Genomic DNA, 18,419 nt, shown 5'->3' with positions numbered 1-18,419 from the left:
TCCACTATTCTTCCACTCCCTTTCCACAGCTATTCTTGCCAGTAGCCCCTTTGGAGCAACACCCACCTCTTATTGCACATACTGCACCAGAGAACTCAGATTTCTCTCTGAACTACCAGTCTCCTCCTAAGATGAAAACTAGCAACTGGCATTACAATGCTGGGACATACAGATTTACTTACACTCCAGTCTGTTTTGTGATTAATCCCAGCTCTTGTCCTATTTGTTGCTCCCTCCCAAAGGTTTTAGCTGTTGCAGTCGTATTTTTAAGTAGAAGTTTTCAAGGCTGGGTTTTAATATTATCTTTGAAGTCGAATATTAATGTTGAAGTGTTTACAGATATTCAACCTGAACATGAAGGATCTCAACTCACTTTCAGTCATGAGGGATGCAGCAAGAATCTCCAAGTATTATTTTGCAAAGCAGATTCGTGCAAAAGCAGAATCCTGCTTTTGCAGGCCTAATTCAGAGTACCTAGAGTCTTTGAGGACTGAGGTTGGCATGGCACAATCAATGTGTAGTTCAGTAAATTAAATTTAGTAGTTGAAAATGGATCAGAGACCTGGTATGTTTTATGGAAGGACTTCTGTAATCCCACTGTATTTCGATCTAGTCCATAATCTTAAACTTAGTTATGTTCTTGGCTTTCACATTTCCTCAGCTGGAATTGCTCTCACGAGGACAAAACTTAATTGAAAAATGCTTCAGCTTCCTTCAACAGGCTTGACTTTTCTCAGTTACTGTCCCTCAAACCTTTTGAAGCAGTCCACAGACACAATAACCCACACTTTCAGACTGAAAATACAGAAGTGAGTCCCGAGGACAGTCGTGAGGGATAGCTGTATGATCTGCTGTCCATCCCATGTCATACGCAAGCTGCTCTTGGACCAGCTCAAACCAGTGGCTGGCATCTGAGAGACTCACTTTTGTTTCTTGTCCTGTTATGCCACTCTGAGGAAATAAGCTCTTATTGCAGGATTCGGTTTGTCTGTAATCCATGTTAAATAGCTGGTAAAGATGATACCAGCATAAGTAATGGCAGGGCCAAATCATCACGTAGGAATTCTGGATGAAAATGACCAAAAACCCAAAACTGTTGCTCAAATAGCAGAGCTAATAAACCAGATTTCTTAAAGATCTGTGTTTTGTGGTGACCCCTGTCCATGGAGAGCTGCTGGTACCTAACAAAGTTGCAATGCAACTTGTCTTTCCATGGGTCAGGAACAACAGCTTTTCTTTCTGCTCCATCTCTTACAAACAGGACTTACTGTAGTGTTTGAGGTTTCTCTCATTCATGTGTACACATTTCGTCTGATCTGTTTTTAATACACTTTGATTCTTTTTATGGCTGTTTGTTCTTCCTCTCTTTTTTTATTATTCTGCACTTGAGAACATTTTTCTTTCTCTTAGGTCCTGCTGGGTATCCTCTGTGTCTCTAGATATGCCCATTCCCTTTCTGTTGTATTCACAGTCCTGTTAATCAAAGTAGCATTTCAGTAGATTTCTCTGGTTTTTATCCTCCATTACATTAGTATAGTCTATATTACTGCAACACCCAGAAGCAGTGACCACACTATGCACTCCAAAGAGTCACTGTACGAACATCCTGGCAGCAACAAATGAAGTCCTCAGAATAAAACAGGGCAGAAGAAAAGGCAGGGAGACAAGGAAAGCACAGAGTTCAAGTGACTTCCCAAAGGAGACAAAGCTGCTTATTGACACAAGAACCACCTGGGGGCCTGATTCTTCCTTGTTCTGGATCTTTTGTCTCACTTTGCAGCTGTGCATACTCCCTCATTGTCACTGTGGCACCATTCTTCTTTCCATAAAATCATTGTAGAACACGTGAAACACACAGCAGCTCAAAATTAAAGACTTTAACAATTTCCACCACATATGGAATGATTTCCCACCTCCCTGAGAATACAGTGCAGATGCAAATGTATGCACAGCCCTTGCAACTGCACATGCTCCACCTTTCTTCAAATTCTCTCAATGCTAATGCATCTCAAAATGCCCTAGATTACAAACCCCTACACTGTATCAGCTGCTCTAGCGACTGTCCTCAGCTACTTTGTCCTGCTGACCTACAGCACATCAGGGGATCACAGAATCATTTAGGCTGGAAAAGACCTCTGAGATCATCCATCTTGTCAGCTAGACTGTGGCCCAGTCTACCCTGGCTAGTCCATATCAATGTCTAATCACCTTTTCTGGGAAGGAATTCCTCCTGATGTCCACCCTGAACCTCTCCTGGTGCAGTGTGAGACTGTGTCCTGTCACTGGCTGCCTGGGAGCAGAGGCCAATTCCCACGTGGCTACAGCCTCCTTTCAGGCAGCGGAAGAGTGACAAGGTCACCCCTGAGCCTCCTTTTCTCCAGGCTAAACATGCCCAGCTCCTGCTGGGTCTGCTGTCTTCTCCAATTTCTCCCACTCGTCAAGGGCGGCTGTTTCAAAACCTTCTCCAGTTTCACTTTTTTTGCAGTGGCCAAATTCCTCTGCCTTGTCCGGTCAGACCATCCGCGCCTAAGATGGCGCCAGGCCTTGTTTTCCCTCCCCTGAGTGAGCTCTCGTGACGAAGCCCGGCGGGCGCTTCCCTGGCGGAGGGAGGGAGGGAAGGAAGGCAGCAGGCGCCTTCCTGGGACGCGCCACACGCGCCCTCCGCGCCAGGGGCGGCGCTGTCGAGCCGCGCCGCCGCTCCGCGCCCGCCTTTGTGGTGCAGCCGGGTCCCGGAAGCAGCGGTGGAGCGATGGCGGCGGACGGGAGGGCAGCGGCGGTGGTGGAACTGCAGCCAGAGGGGGACGTGGAGGGCGGCAGCAGCGAGCCGGAGGGCGGCTTCGGACAGCTGCTGGAGGAGGAGGAGGAGGGGGAAGATGCCGGCTACGTGTTGTACAGGTACGGCTGCGGCGGCGCGGGGCCGGGCCGGACCGGACCCTCGCGGCACGGCAGGGCACGGGGTGGGGGGCGCGGAGTGGCGGAGCTGGGGCTGGAGGAGTGGGGAGCTTCTGGGAGGGGCAGGGACACCTTTCACTGTATCGGGTTGCCCAAGGCTTTATCCAGCATGGCTTTGAACACTGGCAGGGCTGGTGCATATGCAGCTTCTCTGAGCAGCCTGGTGCAGTGTCTCACCACCTTTACAGTCAAAGAATTTCTTCCCAATGTCTAACCTAAATTTTCCCTCTCTCAGTTTTTACCCATTACTTTTTGTCCCATCATGACAGTTTATGACAGAAAATCCCTTTCCAGCTACCTTTTAGGTCCCCTTTAAATACTGGAAGGCCACTGAGGTCTTCACACAGCCTTGTCTTCTTTAGGCTGCACAGTCCCAGCTTTTTCCGTTTGTCTTTGTAAAGGTGGTCCAGTCCTCTTTTCAACATCGTGGCCCTGCTCTGCTCCAACACTTCCATGTCCTTCTTATGTTGAAGGACATATTCTTATATACCTTTACATATTTATATGCTGGTCTGTGTTACAGACAATAATGTAGCTAAAATAGTAGGGACTGTTCAGAGCAAGGATGTGTTACTGGACACAGGTTCACGCGTGTCATGGTTTGAGTAGCATTTTGTGCTATTTAGAAGCATTGAAAACACAAAAACATTTATTTACAGGGACAGGAAGGAATGGGCCGATATTGAACCTGTTCCTCAAAATGATGGGCCAAATCCTGTTGTTCAGATCATCTACAGTGAAAAATGTAAGTCTTAAATATACTCTGCCCTTAACCATTGTTGTAACAAGACTTCATGTTTTGCATAACATTTTCTAGAGTGATACTGTGAAGAAATTAATTCATTGTCTTACGGTGCTTGTGTGTGGTATTTTCACCAAGCATCTTTGAAACTGAATCTTCACTTGAGGTGTTAATAGGCAAGGTTTTCCTTTAGAATGCTATGGCGTAGGAGGTAATACAGCAGACAGCGTGGTTCATGTCACAAAGCATTTGCAGCCCACATGTGGAAGCAAAACACGAAGTTCTTGCAGCTGGTGAAGTAGTGTGAGTAAGCAGCACAGACCTTTTATGATTGTTTTGACTATTATTCTGACAGTGCTTTTCTAACATCCTTGTGCAGCTTTGTGGTGTGCTAATATCCTGCACAGGTCTCAGTGGAAAATGCTTTCAGATCGATAGGTATGATTCATTTTACAGAGGTGTATTTAGAGCACAGAAAATAGGAAGCAATTTCAAAGGATTATTAACCTTACCCCCTGTGCAGGCCATTGGCTAAGATGCTGTTCTCTTATTTAGTCCGAGATGTCTATGATTACTTCCGGGCTGTTCTGCAGCGGGATGAGAGAAGTGAAAGAGCTTTCAAGTTAACAGCAGATGCCATTGAGTTAAATGCTGCAAACTACACAGTATGGTATGTAGTAATCTTGGGATTATTTCTGTGGTCATTTGACTGCCTACCTTTTATGTCTTTAATGTTTTGTTAGTTGAATTAGGGCATGCCTAGTTGAATTTACACAGAGTAGATAGAGTAGCTTTCCAGGCAGTTTCCAAAGAAAGCCTTTGTTCAGTGCTTCCCATGCCTCATTTTGATTCAGTGGTTTTTATTCATTTGGCTCTAAGGATATTATCAGTCAAGGTCAGGGTTAGCCACGAAAAGGACTTTGCTGTTTAAAATTAGATTACTTGCCTGATAATGTGTCTATGGCAAAATGCTAAAGATGCCCTCAGTTGACTTTGAGAAGAGGCATAAAAACATGATGGCAAATAATTAATGTATTTACTATTAATTATAAACTACTAGTACTTTGTGCATTTTAAAAGATCTGACAAGTTAGGTAATAAATGAACAGTGAATTTCTGAAATTCAGAGAATAGCCTCTTACTCACAAGCTAACAACTACCTCTTGTACATCTTCATTCCATTAATATCCATAAAATCAGAAAGTTTGCATTGTTTCAAGCATAGAAATCTTAGGTTTTGTGACAGAAAACTACCATGGGTACAGGTTTACATGAACATGACTGTTACAATCTTAGATAATGTACTGTTGCAACCAGTCATATTCTAGTTCTCTGCTGTTCAATAATTGAATGTCCTTTAACAGAACTAGATATGTGGTTAAGGATTTTGCATTCGTTTTAGCTTTTTGCTCTGGTTTTAGCCCAATATCATTTACAAGAACTGTGAACAAAGGTGATTCCATGTTCTTCTCTGTGAATTTTAGGAAAGTCCTTTTGCAGTGTTCAAATGCTTGACTTTTATACAGGCATTTCCGGAGAGTCCTCCTGCAGTCTTTGGGAAAGGATCTCCATGAGGAACTTAAGTACATTACAGCTATCATTGAAGATCAGCCAAAGAACTACCAAGTCTGGTAAAATTGTGCTTTCTTTTCTGTTCTTAATGTTTTTGCAGATAATATTTGTTTTGTAAACAAATATTTGTAAAGTGGAGTTGTGTCATGTCAAAGCTCCTTTCAGATATTTATTCTAAGCATACGATTATGACATGCTAAGCAGGTGTTGTTTTCTTGTTAATTTCAATTTGTAGACTGCCAAAATAAGTCTGACAGGTAAAAAAACAAAAACAAAATAAACAAACAAAACAAACAAAAAAAAACCCACCAAAAAAAAACCCAAACCCCAAACTTGTGAAAAGGCAACCAAGAAGACACATAGAAATTAGTATTTTTTCTTTTATTGTGTTTTGGAGTTTGCCTGGCTGTTGTTGGGTTTTTTCCAAAATTATTGGGAATAGGCAAAAGAGCAGTATTGTTACTGCTAGAGAAATTATGTAGTAGTAGAAAACTTTACTCCGCTGAAGACTTTGATCATGATGTGAAACTATGTTGTTTGAGGTGAGAATTACTTGTCTAAAATGAGATGATTGGCCATTGTGTATGTGGGGTTGGGATTTTTTATAATATAAATATGCGTCATGCGTTTCTCAGAGCCAAGTGAAATGTTCTGGTATGCTTAATTTGAAGTATTTAACTAGTGGGTTTTTTTTCCCTAAGTGGTGCACTTGCTATAAGCTGCTGTTTTATAGAACACACTCTGACCAAAAAAAATTAGACTTTGTTCCGCTTGTCACTAGGCATCACAGACGGATGCTGGTTGAGTGGCTGCAGGATCCATCCAGAGAGCTTGAGTTCATAGCTGACATTCTTAACCAAGATGCCAAAAATTACCATGCCTGGCAACACAGACAATGGGTTATTCAGGTATTGTATCCACAGAACTCTTGATTCTTTGAATAACCTGCATTTTAAATGTGTGGCAGAGGTTAGCTGTAAGCTTGTCTTTTAGGAAATTAGTTCAAAGAACTGGATTGTTGTCTACTTACTGTTGTGTGTGTGAATTTAATGATGAGCTAATACCATTGTGTACCACTGAGTAGTGTAGCATGTTCCTAGTTTACCTGTACTCTTTTTTTTTAACTTTCTGTTGATTTCTTAAAAAAAGGGCTCTATCTGATGTTCAGGCAACTTAAGATCAAGAATGTATTTAAAAAAATAAAAACTTTTGATTGTGATACTCCATCTCCCTTCCCTTTCTGTAGGAGTTCAAATTATGGGACAATGAACTGGACTACGTGGACCAGCTTTTGAGAGAAGATGTGAGAAACAACTCTGTTTGGAACCAACGGCACTTCGTCATTTTCAACACCACTGGCTATGATGACCCAGCAGTCCTAGACAGAGAAGTCCGGTTAGTAATGGTATTCAAGCTCATATTAAACAGCCTCCATTACATGAAAGCAAAGGATTACTTTCACAGCCCCCGTGGGCTTTGTTTCCTGATTTTTATTTACTTCTGGGACTAACACTCATGGTTAGCAGATCAAGTGTCAGACTGAAGCAAGATCTTCTTACCTTGGGCAAGCTACTGTCATGAATTGGTTTTCCTGGTCTGCTGTTTATTGTGCAAACAAAACTTTGGGGTTTATGGTGTACTAGTTATAGTCAGACAAGCTACAGAAGATCTGTGACACTGTTGTGCTGTTCATTAGTATTCTACTCGTAGAAAGTTTGGAAAGAGGCGCTCTTCAGCTCAGGTGCCTGGAGCACCTCCGTCCTCCTCCTCCTTCCCTGACCTTAGTGTCTGCAGCAAATAAAACTGTGCACCTTTGTTTTTTCTCTTAAATATGTTACCACAGAGGTGTTACCATAATTTCTAATAGGCCCAGCCTTGGCCAATGGCACATCTATCCTTGGAGCCACCAGGGACTGCTCTGATGGACACGGAAGAAGCTTCTGGCAGCTTCTCACAGAAGTCACCCCTGTAGCCACACCCCACTACCAAAAAAACATGTAAACCCAATACAGGGACATGGGTTGTAGGAAGAGGAGTTGCCTTTTGTGAGGAATTTGATGCAGCTGGAAAAAACTCTTTCAGGAGTATGTGGTTGGCACAAAAAGAATTGCCTCTGTGAGATGGCTAGTTTCCAGGAAAAAAGAGTTTTGTGCTCACTGTTTCTAGGTTGCATGTTTGTAGCTGAAGACAAATTGGGCTTCTAGACATATTTTACTACCCCTGTGTCATGGTTTGACGCTGGCCCAATGCCAGTGCCCCCATGAAAACCCATCCTCCCCTGGTGTCTGCTGTGAGATGTGATCAGAGACAGAGCAAAGCAGGCCTCCACTTGTAAACAAAAGGGAAAAAACTTTATTATCACACACTTATACAATGAACACACAGAGCAGAATGGAAACCTGTCAAACATTCCTCCTCCTCCCACTCAATTCTCACAGAATGACACAAAACCTCAGTTCTTTATCCAGTCCATCACACTCTTCAAATAATCAACACAGTCCATCTCCACCCTTCCGACAATCACCTCTCATTTCATCAAGGAGAGAAGAGCCCCCCCTTGTGCCACAGGCCAATCCCCGTCACTCAACAACTGCACGTCGTGACTTCTTCCTTCCATGTTCAGTGCTCTCACCACTGCACATGGACCAGAGCTGCTTTTAGGGTTTCCCTTTCAAGAATGCCCAGTTCCAGAAGAGAACGACAGTCTCTCACTGTTTTGGGACACCAGTCCCCCCCAATATTTCACCCCCTGGGGCCGAGGGGTCTCACCATTACTCATCACCTGTCGTCTCCGCTCACATCACTCCTTGGCGCCGCCTCCTCCTGTTCGGGACACCAGTCCCCCCCAATATTTCACCCCCTGGGGCCGAGGGGTCTCACCATCACTCCTTGGTGCCGCCTCCCCCTAAAATGCAGTCTCTGTATTACAGGAAAGATTCTGCTCATGGCTATACAAGAAAGAGTCCAGCCAAAAGCCACTCTATCATCTCCTCCACCTAGGATTTCCTCAGCTTCTCTCCGTCGTTCTTCACTTGCACCGCTCTCTCACCTTTTATATTTCCTCTCATCCGTCTCTCTCTCCTTCGACTCCCGGAGGATCAGCATTTGCCAGGTTTCCACCTTCCGCAGAAGGGTTAAAATCACAGTCTCTGCTCATTACGAACTCCCACACCAGTTCTGCACTCTTCACTGGGCACGGTTCCCATTGCCTCGGCCCGGCCGGTGCTATCAAGTTCAAGATAGCACTGGCACCTCTCTCTCACTCTCTCTCTCCCGAGGAGGGGGGGCTGCCCACTGCTTCTCTGAGTTCCTCCACCCCTCCGTCTCTGTGGGGAACTCACTCTTATCCAAGCCATCGCCTCCCGTCTCCGGCCCATGGCTCCGGCCTACCTCCCCCGCCCAGCCCGAAGCTGGGCAGGGGAGGTCTGAACTCTTCCATCCACCGGAACCAAGAGGGCAATGCCCTGGGAGCTCTCGCTTTTAACCCCTGTGTTTTCAGAGGCGGATCCATATCCTCAATGGTCAAACCAGGTGCCAATATCCACATCTGGGCACCTATTGGTTTGACCACTACCACCTCCCAAAAACTCATTTCCTCTCAAACCACGACACCCTGGTGGTAAGAGAAGCCTCTTCATGTGGATTTCTCATCTCAGACTGTTGATTAGGTTTGATGGTTATGAGAAGATACGTGTTAAAAGTGAAGAAGCAATTAAGATACTGCAATTTTTATAGAGTTATTTTTCAGAAGAAAGACTGAATCTCTGAATGTTTTTGTACATTATTCATAGAGGATGCCAGCCCTCACCATCTTCCATGGTTGTCTTTGCAACCTTCTAGAAGTTTTACTTCTCTTCCAGTTTATAACCTTCCAGTAGATTGGTGAATCTGAACCATTTCCATGACTTAGACTTGTATATCTTCAACTTTTTATCTCCAGAGTTTAGACTGGACATCTTTTCCTGATCTTCTCAAGATAATTGGGTACCATCTTAAGAACCAGACTGGTTAAGATTAAGACTTCCCAGATGTCATTATAGAACTGCTGGTTGGTTTTATAAACTTGTTCTTTGTCATAGTGACTGCAGAATGTTTAAAAACAGTTACAATTGTGGATATTTTTTTAGTACTCCTGCTATATCAGATACTCCTCTATCTGCAGCCTCTGAAAATCATCAGAATGCCTGGTTATGCTGGGAAAAGCCAGAAGATAAATCTGCTTTGTGTAGATGAAATGTGGCTTTGGTGGCTGTATCGGAGGTGCCTTTTGTTGCTTTGCTTTTACAGCATTGCCTTACTGCTGCTTTCATGGAAATGCTGCAGAAGGCAGTGTGAGCTGAAAGCTCAAGCTCTGCCTTTCTGTGCATTTGCTTGAGAGCCGCCTGATGAAAAAAGTTCTGCAGATAGGTACCAAACATACCATTTGTAGTCATATTAACAGAGGTCAGTTACTCTGGCCATTTTCAGCCCCTTGCCATTTCTGAGCATCAAGATATAAGTTACTCCTTTAGCATACCAGGAGAGTGTATTATGTTGTTTTCTCAGTGGTTTTGCTAATAATTTTGAGAACTTACTCATTATTGTATAAATTCCAGCAAATTGAACACTTAAACCTTAAAAATAGTGTCTGCCTCTTTGGGACTCCTGGTGATTATATTGTGAGCCGTTTTTGATCTACCCAGGTAAGATGATCTGCAAAAAGAGTGAAGTATAGGCTAGAGAGATGCATTTGGAAGCTTCTGAGCACATTCAGGTAATTTCTAACTGCATTGTTATCAGTTTCATTCATGACCTATTACCTTTTTCTTGCAGGTACACTCTTGAGATGATCACAGCAGTGCCACATAATGAGAGTGCTTGGAACTACTTAAAAGGGTGAGGTGTATTTCTCCATGAGGCAAAGAATCTGTGGAAGGTGTCTGATGCCTACTTCTTAATTAAAAATAACATTTTGCTTTTTGTTCTAGTGTAGTGTGCTTAAGCAGGCATGCAAATATTGTCACAAAGGGTTATTATATTCTAACCTAATTTCTCTGTAACTTTTCACTAAGCTTCTGGCCCTGTAGTTCTTATGGAAGGACTACAGGTACTTCTTATGCTTTTAAAAACTTGACCTGTAATGTTACTGTGTTAAAAAGCATAGATAGGAAATAACTAACATGCTTTCAGTCTAATTCCTGTTCAGTTGAACAAAAACTATACCAGCTTACTATAACATGAGGCTATACTAGTGCTGCATGCTGCTTACTTTCTGAGTTACTTGTATTTGCAGCCTGATTTCAAACCTAATCTCCAAGTAAAGGAATCATAACAAAAATGCAATTATTCACACCAGATTTCCCATTGTTATGTGTCAAGCCTATTAATCTCTCTTCTAGGATTCTACAGGATCGTGGTCTTTCTAAATATCCAAATCTGCTGGAGGAACTGTTGAATTTACAGCCCAGTCACAGTTCACCCTATCTGATTGCCTTTCTTGTGGACATATATGAAGATATGCTAGAAAACCAGTGCTCTAACAAGGAAGAAACACTGAACAAGGCATTGGAGGTACGTTTTGAAAGCTTGGTTTTTCTTCTCAGGGAAGCTACCTATTCCTGTCTGGTTTTATAGCTTGACAAAATGAGATTGATTTTCATAAATAGAACAGGTCAGTTTTTAATCATGAGGGCTGTATGAAGAGTTTAACACAAGACAATCACGAGGATCTCATTAATTTAAATATAAATAATAACAAGCCAGTTATTAAATTACTCTTAAATTTTCTTCATATGGTGGTGAAGGAAGGTCTCTAATACTACCTGCAGAAGAAAGAAGATGTTTGAACAATTGAGGAGTTTTCAATGTTTACTTTGTAGCATTAACTCACTCTCTTCTCTGTAGGTTAATGACTTTTTCTCAGAATATCCATGTCCAAACAACCTCAATTGAGCTCCCTTGGCCCTTCTTAGCTCTTTCTAAGAGAGTTGACAGAATTAGCTTATGGCCAGCAGGCACTGGGCTATCAGTAAGAAATGTCAGGCACTACTTCCTACAGAGCATAAATTACTTCTGGCAATGTTGTGTATCTCCCAGAGTTTCATACTTGGCTGTTCCTTAGTTTGTAGTGTAGTTTTTACAAGAACACTCCATTCACTGTGGGACTGACTGAAACTTGATGTTACTAGATCTGCAGTTTCACCTGGAGTCTTTGTGTTCCAACATTGTTCTTTCTCAGCACTTTTCCATTGTTGTGTTCCAGGACCTGTTTGTAAACAAGTGGAGTTGGTCCCTTTATAGTATTTCACTGATTTTGACTTCTCTTTTTAGACATCAAAGCTCTTTATTTCTTAACTCCATTTCACTGAATAAGTCAATGTCATCTGCATAATAAAAGGGAATTTGCTAAAACATTTGTAGTGTTCAGACTGTGTAAAATTTATACAGCTTGTCCTATAAGTAGTATTGACTTCTACTGTGCTGCTTACCCAGATCAAAATTTTTTAAAAACCCAAACATGTAGAAGTATCTGCACCAACTCTTAATGTTGCATGAGAGAGGGTTACTGACTTGCATGGAGAACCTTCTTGGGACAGTCTGCTGAAGCAAAAAACAGAAATAAAAGATCTCCTGTCAGTCCATCAAGAGTATTGAAGATTCAAGAGCAGGATGATCTGCTAGTGTTTGGAATTAAGTGGTTTACGGCCTGTTGGTTAAAAGACATTTGAGGTTCTCAAGAAGTATAGTATTCTCTACTACACATTTACTACACATTAGGGTGCATTAGGCTGGCATGGATGATGAGTGGTAGGCATGGAAATGAGTCAAAGGGAACTCCTACAACTGAAATGGGCCTGGGGGGATTTTTGTGCAGTGTCAGATTGGTTGGCTATCAACTGAGGTTGTCATCAGTTTGATGTCATTAAACAGTTACAAATCCCATTAATAAAACAAATGTTGCAGAGGAACATATTTCTAACACTATTTGAAATACATGTTGTATGCATTTTATAATTAAGGATTCTGTAAGCTTTTTGGTTTAATACTCCAGTCTCCTTTTTCTTTCATAGTTGTGTGAAATTCTGGCTAAAGAAAAAGACACCATCCGAAAAGAGTACTGGAGATACATTGGAAGGTCCCTTAAGAGCAAGCACAGTTCAGGCACTGAACAGAGCAGCACAGTGACAGATAAAGAGCAGTAACTGGAGACGGAAGAAAACAGTGTTAAACTCTCAAGCTGTTCTAAAGCTGTACTGAGTAGGGTCATCAACAAGTTCGAAGTCATTTGTAAGTATTGCAATGGAAGAGGAATGCAGACTGCTGTATCGTCCTGAGTTGCTGCTGCTACTGTTGATGGCTCTAGCTGCAGTCAAAAAATGTATTAAAGCTTAATTATTAAAATGTACCAGGTAAAGGTTTTAGTTCCTAACTAAAAATACATAAATGTATACCTATTACATTGACAGTGCTCAGTTAATGGTATATTTCAGAAAATATCATGTCACCTTGATATTTTCTGAAAAATCCTCTTTGCCCAGGATTCTTCTCCTGGGAAGCTGAGAAGCCTCAGAGAGAAATGTAAACAATAATTATCTGATTGCTTTGGAAAGGGGTCTGGACATTGTTTACCAACAGGTGCATCTTTGATTGGTTCCATGTGAATTGTGTTGATTTAATGACCAATCACTGTCCAGCTGTGTTGAGGCTCTGATGGGTTTTTTTAATCATTCTTGTTAAGCCTTCTGATGTATCCTTTTCTCTGTTTCTTTAGTATAGTTTAGTATAGCATTCTTTTAATATAATATAACATCATAAAATAATAAATCAGCCTTCTGAGAATATGGAGTCAGATTCTCATCTCTTCCCTCATCCTGGGGACCTCACAAACACCACAATGGTAGGCCTTGATCTTAGAGGCTTTTCCCAACATAAGTTACTCTACAACTCTGTGAAGCACTAAAACAATGTCTCACGTCGTAGCTTACCCACTTGTGGTTCCTAACACTGTCTTATGAGTTTGCTGCAGTAGTGACTGCAGGTAACTTAACTATAGGGGATATAGAGTAACCTGATTAGTGCAAGTAGGCACTGCAGTTGTAACCTTAGGTGGGAGCAGCTGTGTAACACTGTCAGCCTATGCTGTTGTATGCAACCAAGCGTAATTTTGTAATAAAAATAGATAACTTAGAGCATTTGTCTGATTTTTTAATGTGTTCCTTTTGGTCCTTGTAAGCACATAGTTTGATTTTTTCAGATACTAATAGAAGTAAAATATTCCTGTATATAAGTATTGGATTCTATTGCTTTGAGATGTCTTTTGCACTGGGATATTCTTATCCCAAAAACTTTCAGTGCACCTGATATATTCAGTGGAGCCCTGAATTCTTCCCTGCACAGACAGGAAAAATGCTTTGAGGATCCTGGGGAAGGTCTATACCTGTACCAGAAAAATGCATCTACCCTGTTTTCAGCAAATAGTTACTGTAAACTGTGTTCTTCTGGAATGTTTGTCTGATACGAAATATTTTATTGGAAACTATCATAGAGGGAACAAACAAATGCTGGTGTTTATTCCATAATATGCAGTCTTTCTGACACTAAACATTAAAAGGTGTTAACTGTGATTAAACAATAGTGGAGATTATTTTTTAACGCTCAAAATTCTTTAATTCAATGCACTCTTGAAATTCAAAACAACTCACAGGGAATGGAATTGATATACAAAAGCTATGTAATTTTGTAGTGGTTTTGCTGCTTTCTCAGCAGTAGAGAAAACATTTTGGTGTTTTTTCAAATGAACATTCAAAACAGACAAGGACTTCAAATTTTGGGAGATTGGTTAACCTGGGGGATTCTTTTTTTTTATTCTTTTTTTTTCACATGTTTGGGGGTTTTTTATTATATTTGAAACCCCAGTACAAAGCAAAAAGTGTGTTTCTACCCCTATGAGTTGTTCCTAATTGAACTGTACTAAATATGGAGTACGGAACAGCCAGCCAGGGTGTTCAAGGTCTTCAGGACAAAGTAATGTATTTGCCTCTGTGAGTCAAGATAGCTCAGAAAGATGAAACAGTCAAATACAATCCTTTAAATAGACATCATCAATGAAGAGGGAACAGGATTTTTCCTCTGCATATGGTATTAATACTTTCCTGTGTCTTTCATAAAATTCAGAGGACACTTGGAAAAAAGCAGAGTATTCTTTATAGACAGACATTAGCATAAATTTCAGCAATAAGTCATTACAAGGTAAGATTGATGAAGAGTGTCCACAGGGAGAGTGTATTTTGGGATGTTATCTCAGTCACTTGTGGGTTGAGGCAAGAGCTTAGATTTAGCTATATAGACTTCTTAGTGGCAAGAGTAGGTAGGATTCCTCTGACAAAACCTTTTTGGGGATATGGTCAACCTATGGTCTTCTCATTCTTGAAAATGATGTCTGTAAGTAATGATGTTGATTCTAACAGAGTTGGTAGGGTTTTATACTGGTGTCCTGGGTCGACTATATAATGCTTTTATCCCCAATCGTCTGCTCTGTTTATGCTGAATACTAAGTTTGGCACCTTTAAGACTTGTTCCAGAGAGTGAAGGAGGGAGAGAAGAAGCACGCAGCTTGTTTTCAGACCCTGCACTCACTCCTCCACATGCCTGCTCCTGGACTGTGTTGTCTGCAGATGAACAGACAGCGGGACAGAGCTCTCCTTTGTTATAGTTAGTTTCAGCTAGCTGAGGCAAAGAAGTTCTTTGGACTGTGGGTTTTTTTTTTCCCCTTTTCTTTGGACCTGTTTAAACCTGCTCTGGACTGAACACCCAGCAGAGCACTGGCAGCTCGCACCTGTGGCCCACCAGGCCAGGCTTGAGCTGCAGCATTTCCAGCACCAGAGGGACTGATGAGAGACTGAGTGAGCTGAACTGCAGCCCAGGGAGGGGACTTTTCTGAGTTTGCCATCTCTTTTGGAGCAGCAAGAGGTTTTATTGTTTAATATTGTTTAGGTTTTATTGTTTAATAAACAATTTTTTCCACTTTTCTCCAAGGAAGTATTTTCTCCTGAACCAGTTGGGGGAGGGGCCAATTGAATTTGCTTTTCTAGAGGAACTGCTTTGGGGGTTCTCTCCCAAATTTGCCCTGAACCAGGACAACTGGTTGTGCAAGCATAGTGGTACACAGAAAGATAATACTGCTTCTGAGCTCCATTTACCAATAAATAATCAAATGCATATTTTTAATGGAAAAAATACCTTGTCTTATGTAGAACAAACATGAAACTGAACAAATCATGTAAATCCTAGAGAAAAAAAATCCGCTGGATCCTGGAGTTCTGCTTAAACGAGAATCAAAAAAATCACTGTTGAAACAGAAGTGTTCCTTCTTTCAAATGTTTATATTTACTGTCACCTGAATCGCAAGGAAGCTTTCAAATTCTCTTGCAAAGGCACCTCAATTTTCTGCTGATCAACCAACCATACACAAAAATACTGAGCCGTCAGAGCTGGCAAAATGATGGCTGCCCAGCCAGGTTGCAAGTGAAGCCACCAAACCTTGAATTTTAATGCATCCAAGACAAAATGTTTCTGGTGGAAGAAGGAGCTTGACAAAATGGATGACCTGTAGAGAGAAGGATCTTAGAGTAGGAAGTTAGAGATGACTTTAACCTGTAGGCATTGGTACTGACTACATTTGATCAGAGCAAACATCACAGTTAGTTGTCCCAATAGGTTCATTTGTACAAGAAAATTTACTGTTACTGTGTGTAATGATGTGACTCTTGTGTACAATTTTATTATTGAAGACTTGTGTCTAAAGGGAAAACTACTGATACAACTCTCCCTTGTAAATCAGTGTAACTGGAACACTCAGTGGAGTATGGAGCATTAATAAAGTGTGAAATCATGTCCTATGCTTGCTTTCATCAGAAGCTGATATTCTTGCCTTGCTGTAGCCCTGTCTTAATAAGCCGTTATTGACTTCCATCTTTTTGTCTTTACAACTTAGGTGACAAAACAGTTTGTGAGTCCTTCCTAATCTATTCAGTACAAAACCACTGCTAGCATAATGTGCTTCTATTAGATGCTGTCTGGTTGTGCTGAGGCAGACTAGGAGTATGTCGTTCAGCTGGACCTTCTGTAGTGGCAATATTCTCCAAAAAGGAAGCAGGGAGATTTCTAATCACTCCCTCTACATGAAACACTCATCAAAATGCTAGCTGCCAATTCATGCAGTGCCATGGCGATGAGGGACTTACAGAGAGATGGGACACCCAAAACTGAGGGTGCACACACTTATTTAGATTTCTCTAAGTATGTGCTATGATGAGCTACCAGAAGCTTCACCAAATTTAGCTAAAAACCCCACCTCCGGATGTCCTTGATGTCATCATATGTCTAATGAAACCACTTGGGGCTAGGATTGTGCTCCACGAGGTGCACCACCATCACCGTCTCTGAAGAAGCACTGAAAACCTGCATAGGATTTCAGCCTTGGGCGATTAGAATCGTTGCTGTGTCCTGTCGTCCCGCCGACAAGGTGGACACCGGCCGCTAGATGACACTGTGACACGCACCCCAAGCCCATCGGCGCCGCTGATGTGCAGGAAAAGCAGCGGCGTCACCACCTCCTCCGTGCAACATCACTACTTTCACACCTGCTAATTAAACACGGAGGAGCAGCTGCATGGTAATTCAATACACAGCGCCACATAAGCATCAAGCACAAGTATTCTGGGAGGGGCTAAATGGTCATCTTCATGTTGGTGTTAATTGGAGAGCAATATCTCGTTAACAGAAAGGATGTTTCCTCTGACACTGGACACCTTGTACAGATTTGGACTCTGTTTAGTCCTAGTTTTCTAAAAATAATGCCGTGACTAAACCCCTCTGCTCAGAACTTGGGGTTTGTGGCCCGTTTACTTCTTTTGGAGACATGCCTCCAATCAGAGTGCTTCACTCACATGCCTTCACAAGCTGGAAAGTTTTGGTCCCCTAGAGCTAGCCTTGATATGATAAATTTCTCTGGTCCCTTTGTAATGAAATGCTGGCCATTGCTGGTTGTTTCTGGGAATACAGATTGAAGGACAAGATGACCTGCTCCTGCTTCTTGGAACTCAGGGGAGGACTTCGGCCAAACTAAGGAAGCCAAGCATACTACTGCAGATCTGAAAGCAGTTTCCTTGCTTTCTGGTAAGCAGGACTGAAAACTTTGCTAAAGAAGGTCAAAGACAGACTTCTCTTTCTCATGCACTGGTTTGTCAAAACTGAATCATATGGGTTGCCACCACAGTGCAGGGATCTTACGTGAATGAAGAGATACCTTGTGTCACTTCAGCCAAGCCAGCTTGAGCACTCAAGAGTGACTCGCCTGCAGCTGCTTGTTCTGTGTGTATGCACTGAGCTCCCAGGACATGCTACCATTACCCCCTCCCACAGGCATTATGCTAGCTCTGGTACCTCTGTCCACACCTGAAACAGTTGGGTGACAGGTGTAATGCTGCCATCGCAGTACTGCTCGTGGGCAGTGATCTTACGACTGCAGAATACGTCTTGTTGTGTTTGGGCTTCTCATTCTTTTGGGTTTGGGTTGCTTTGGGTGGGTCTATTTCGTTATTTGCTTCTTTGGTTTTCTGATATGCCCTGACTGCTGTCCAAGTCATCTCTCCAACAGATCCACAACCAGCTGAATAAGTGCTTGTGCTGCTACAAAGAAGCTTCAGAAGGAGGAAAAGGAAAAAAAAGAACTGTGTGTCCTTGATGTACATTCTCTGTGCTCCCTCTTCTGCCAAAGCCTGCTTACCAGGATAAGAAGGTGGCAGGTAGATAACCTTCTTTCCAGGTGCTTGCACACATCTGCCCCTGTTCTAGCTTGCAGACACACAATGAATATGAGTTTTATTCCCAGTTTTACTAAAGGAGAGTGAGAGCACACTATCCCTGTATACAATACCATATGGTGCTCACTGGCTTTGCTGGCTGCCTCTTGCACTAACAGTTTCTCTGCTGCAAAATGAGTCCAAATGACTATCTGCAGGTACCTACAGAGCAGGTGTGGAGGGTTCCTGAGCACTGTTCCAGCATTCTGATACCAGTTGAGTGGTACTGCCAATCATCTTGCTAATTTGTTTGGGGTCTAACCTGCAAAAGATCCTGCATTAAGCTGAAGGCTACAATAAAAGGGAGAGAG

The 18,419-nt window shown here is 42.2% G+C and overlaps 1 protein-coding gene across 1 annotated transcript; it reads left to right on the top strand.

The window, feature by feature from the left end:
• Window positions 1-2,706: 2,706 nt before the first annotated feature.
• Window positions 2,707-16,143, top strand: FNTA (farnesyltransferase, CAAX box, alpha). Its single transcript, XM_038125244.1, has 9 exons — window positions 2,707-2,895; window positions 3,612-3,697; window positions 4,250-4,364; window positions 5,221-5,325; window positions 6,048-6,174; window positions 6,513-6,661; window positions 10,079-10,141; window positions 10,645-10,816; window positions 12,316-16,143. Exons 1-9 carry the CDS (start codon window positions 2,750-2,752, stop codon window positions 12,445-12,447), a joined length of 1,095 nt encoding a protein of 364 aa, XP_037981172.1. The 5' UTR covers window positions 2,707-2,749; the 3' UTR covers window positions 12,448-16,143.
• Window positions 16,144-18,419: the final 2,276 nt, after the last annotated feature.

This window comes from Motacilla alba, chromosome Z, assembly GCF_015832195.1.
Source record: "Motacilla alba alba isolate MOTALB_02 chromosome Z, Motacilla_alba_V1.0_pri, whole genome shotgun sequence".
NCBI classification, from domain to species: domain Eukaryota; kingdom Metazoa; phylum Chordata; class Aves; order Passeriformes; family Motacillidae; genus Motacilla; species Motacilla alba.
Note: the sequence above shows the minus strand (reverse complement) of the source record. Positions and strands in the feature narration are given on the sequence as shown.

Excerpts from the sequence above, each read along its gene's own strand:
- FNTA (XM_038125244.1), top strand. The coding sequence starts at position 2,750 with ATGGCGGCGGACGGGAGGGCAGCGGCGGTGGTGGAACTGCAGCCAGAG. Across the intron at positions 4,365-5,220 it reads GCTGCAAACTACACAGTATG|GCATTTCCGGAGAGTCCTCC; the intron begins GTATGTAGTAAT and ends ACTTTTATACAG. Across the intron at positions 6,662-10,078 it reads GTCCTAGACAGAGAAGTCCG|GTACACTCTTGAGATGATCA; the intron begins GTTAGTAATGGT and ends TTTTTCTTGCAG.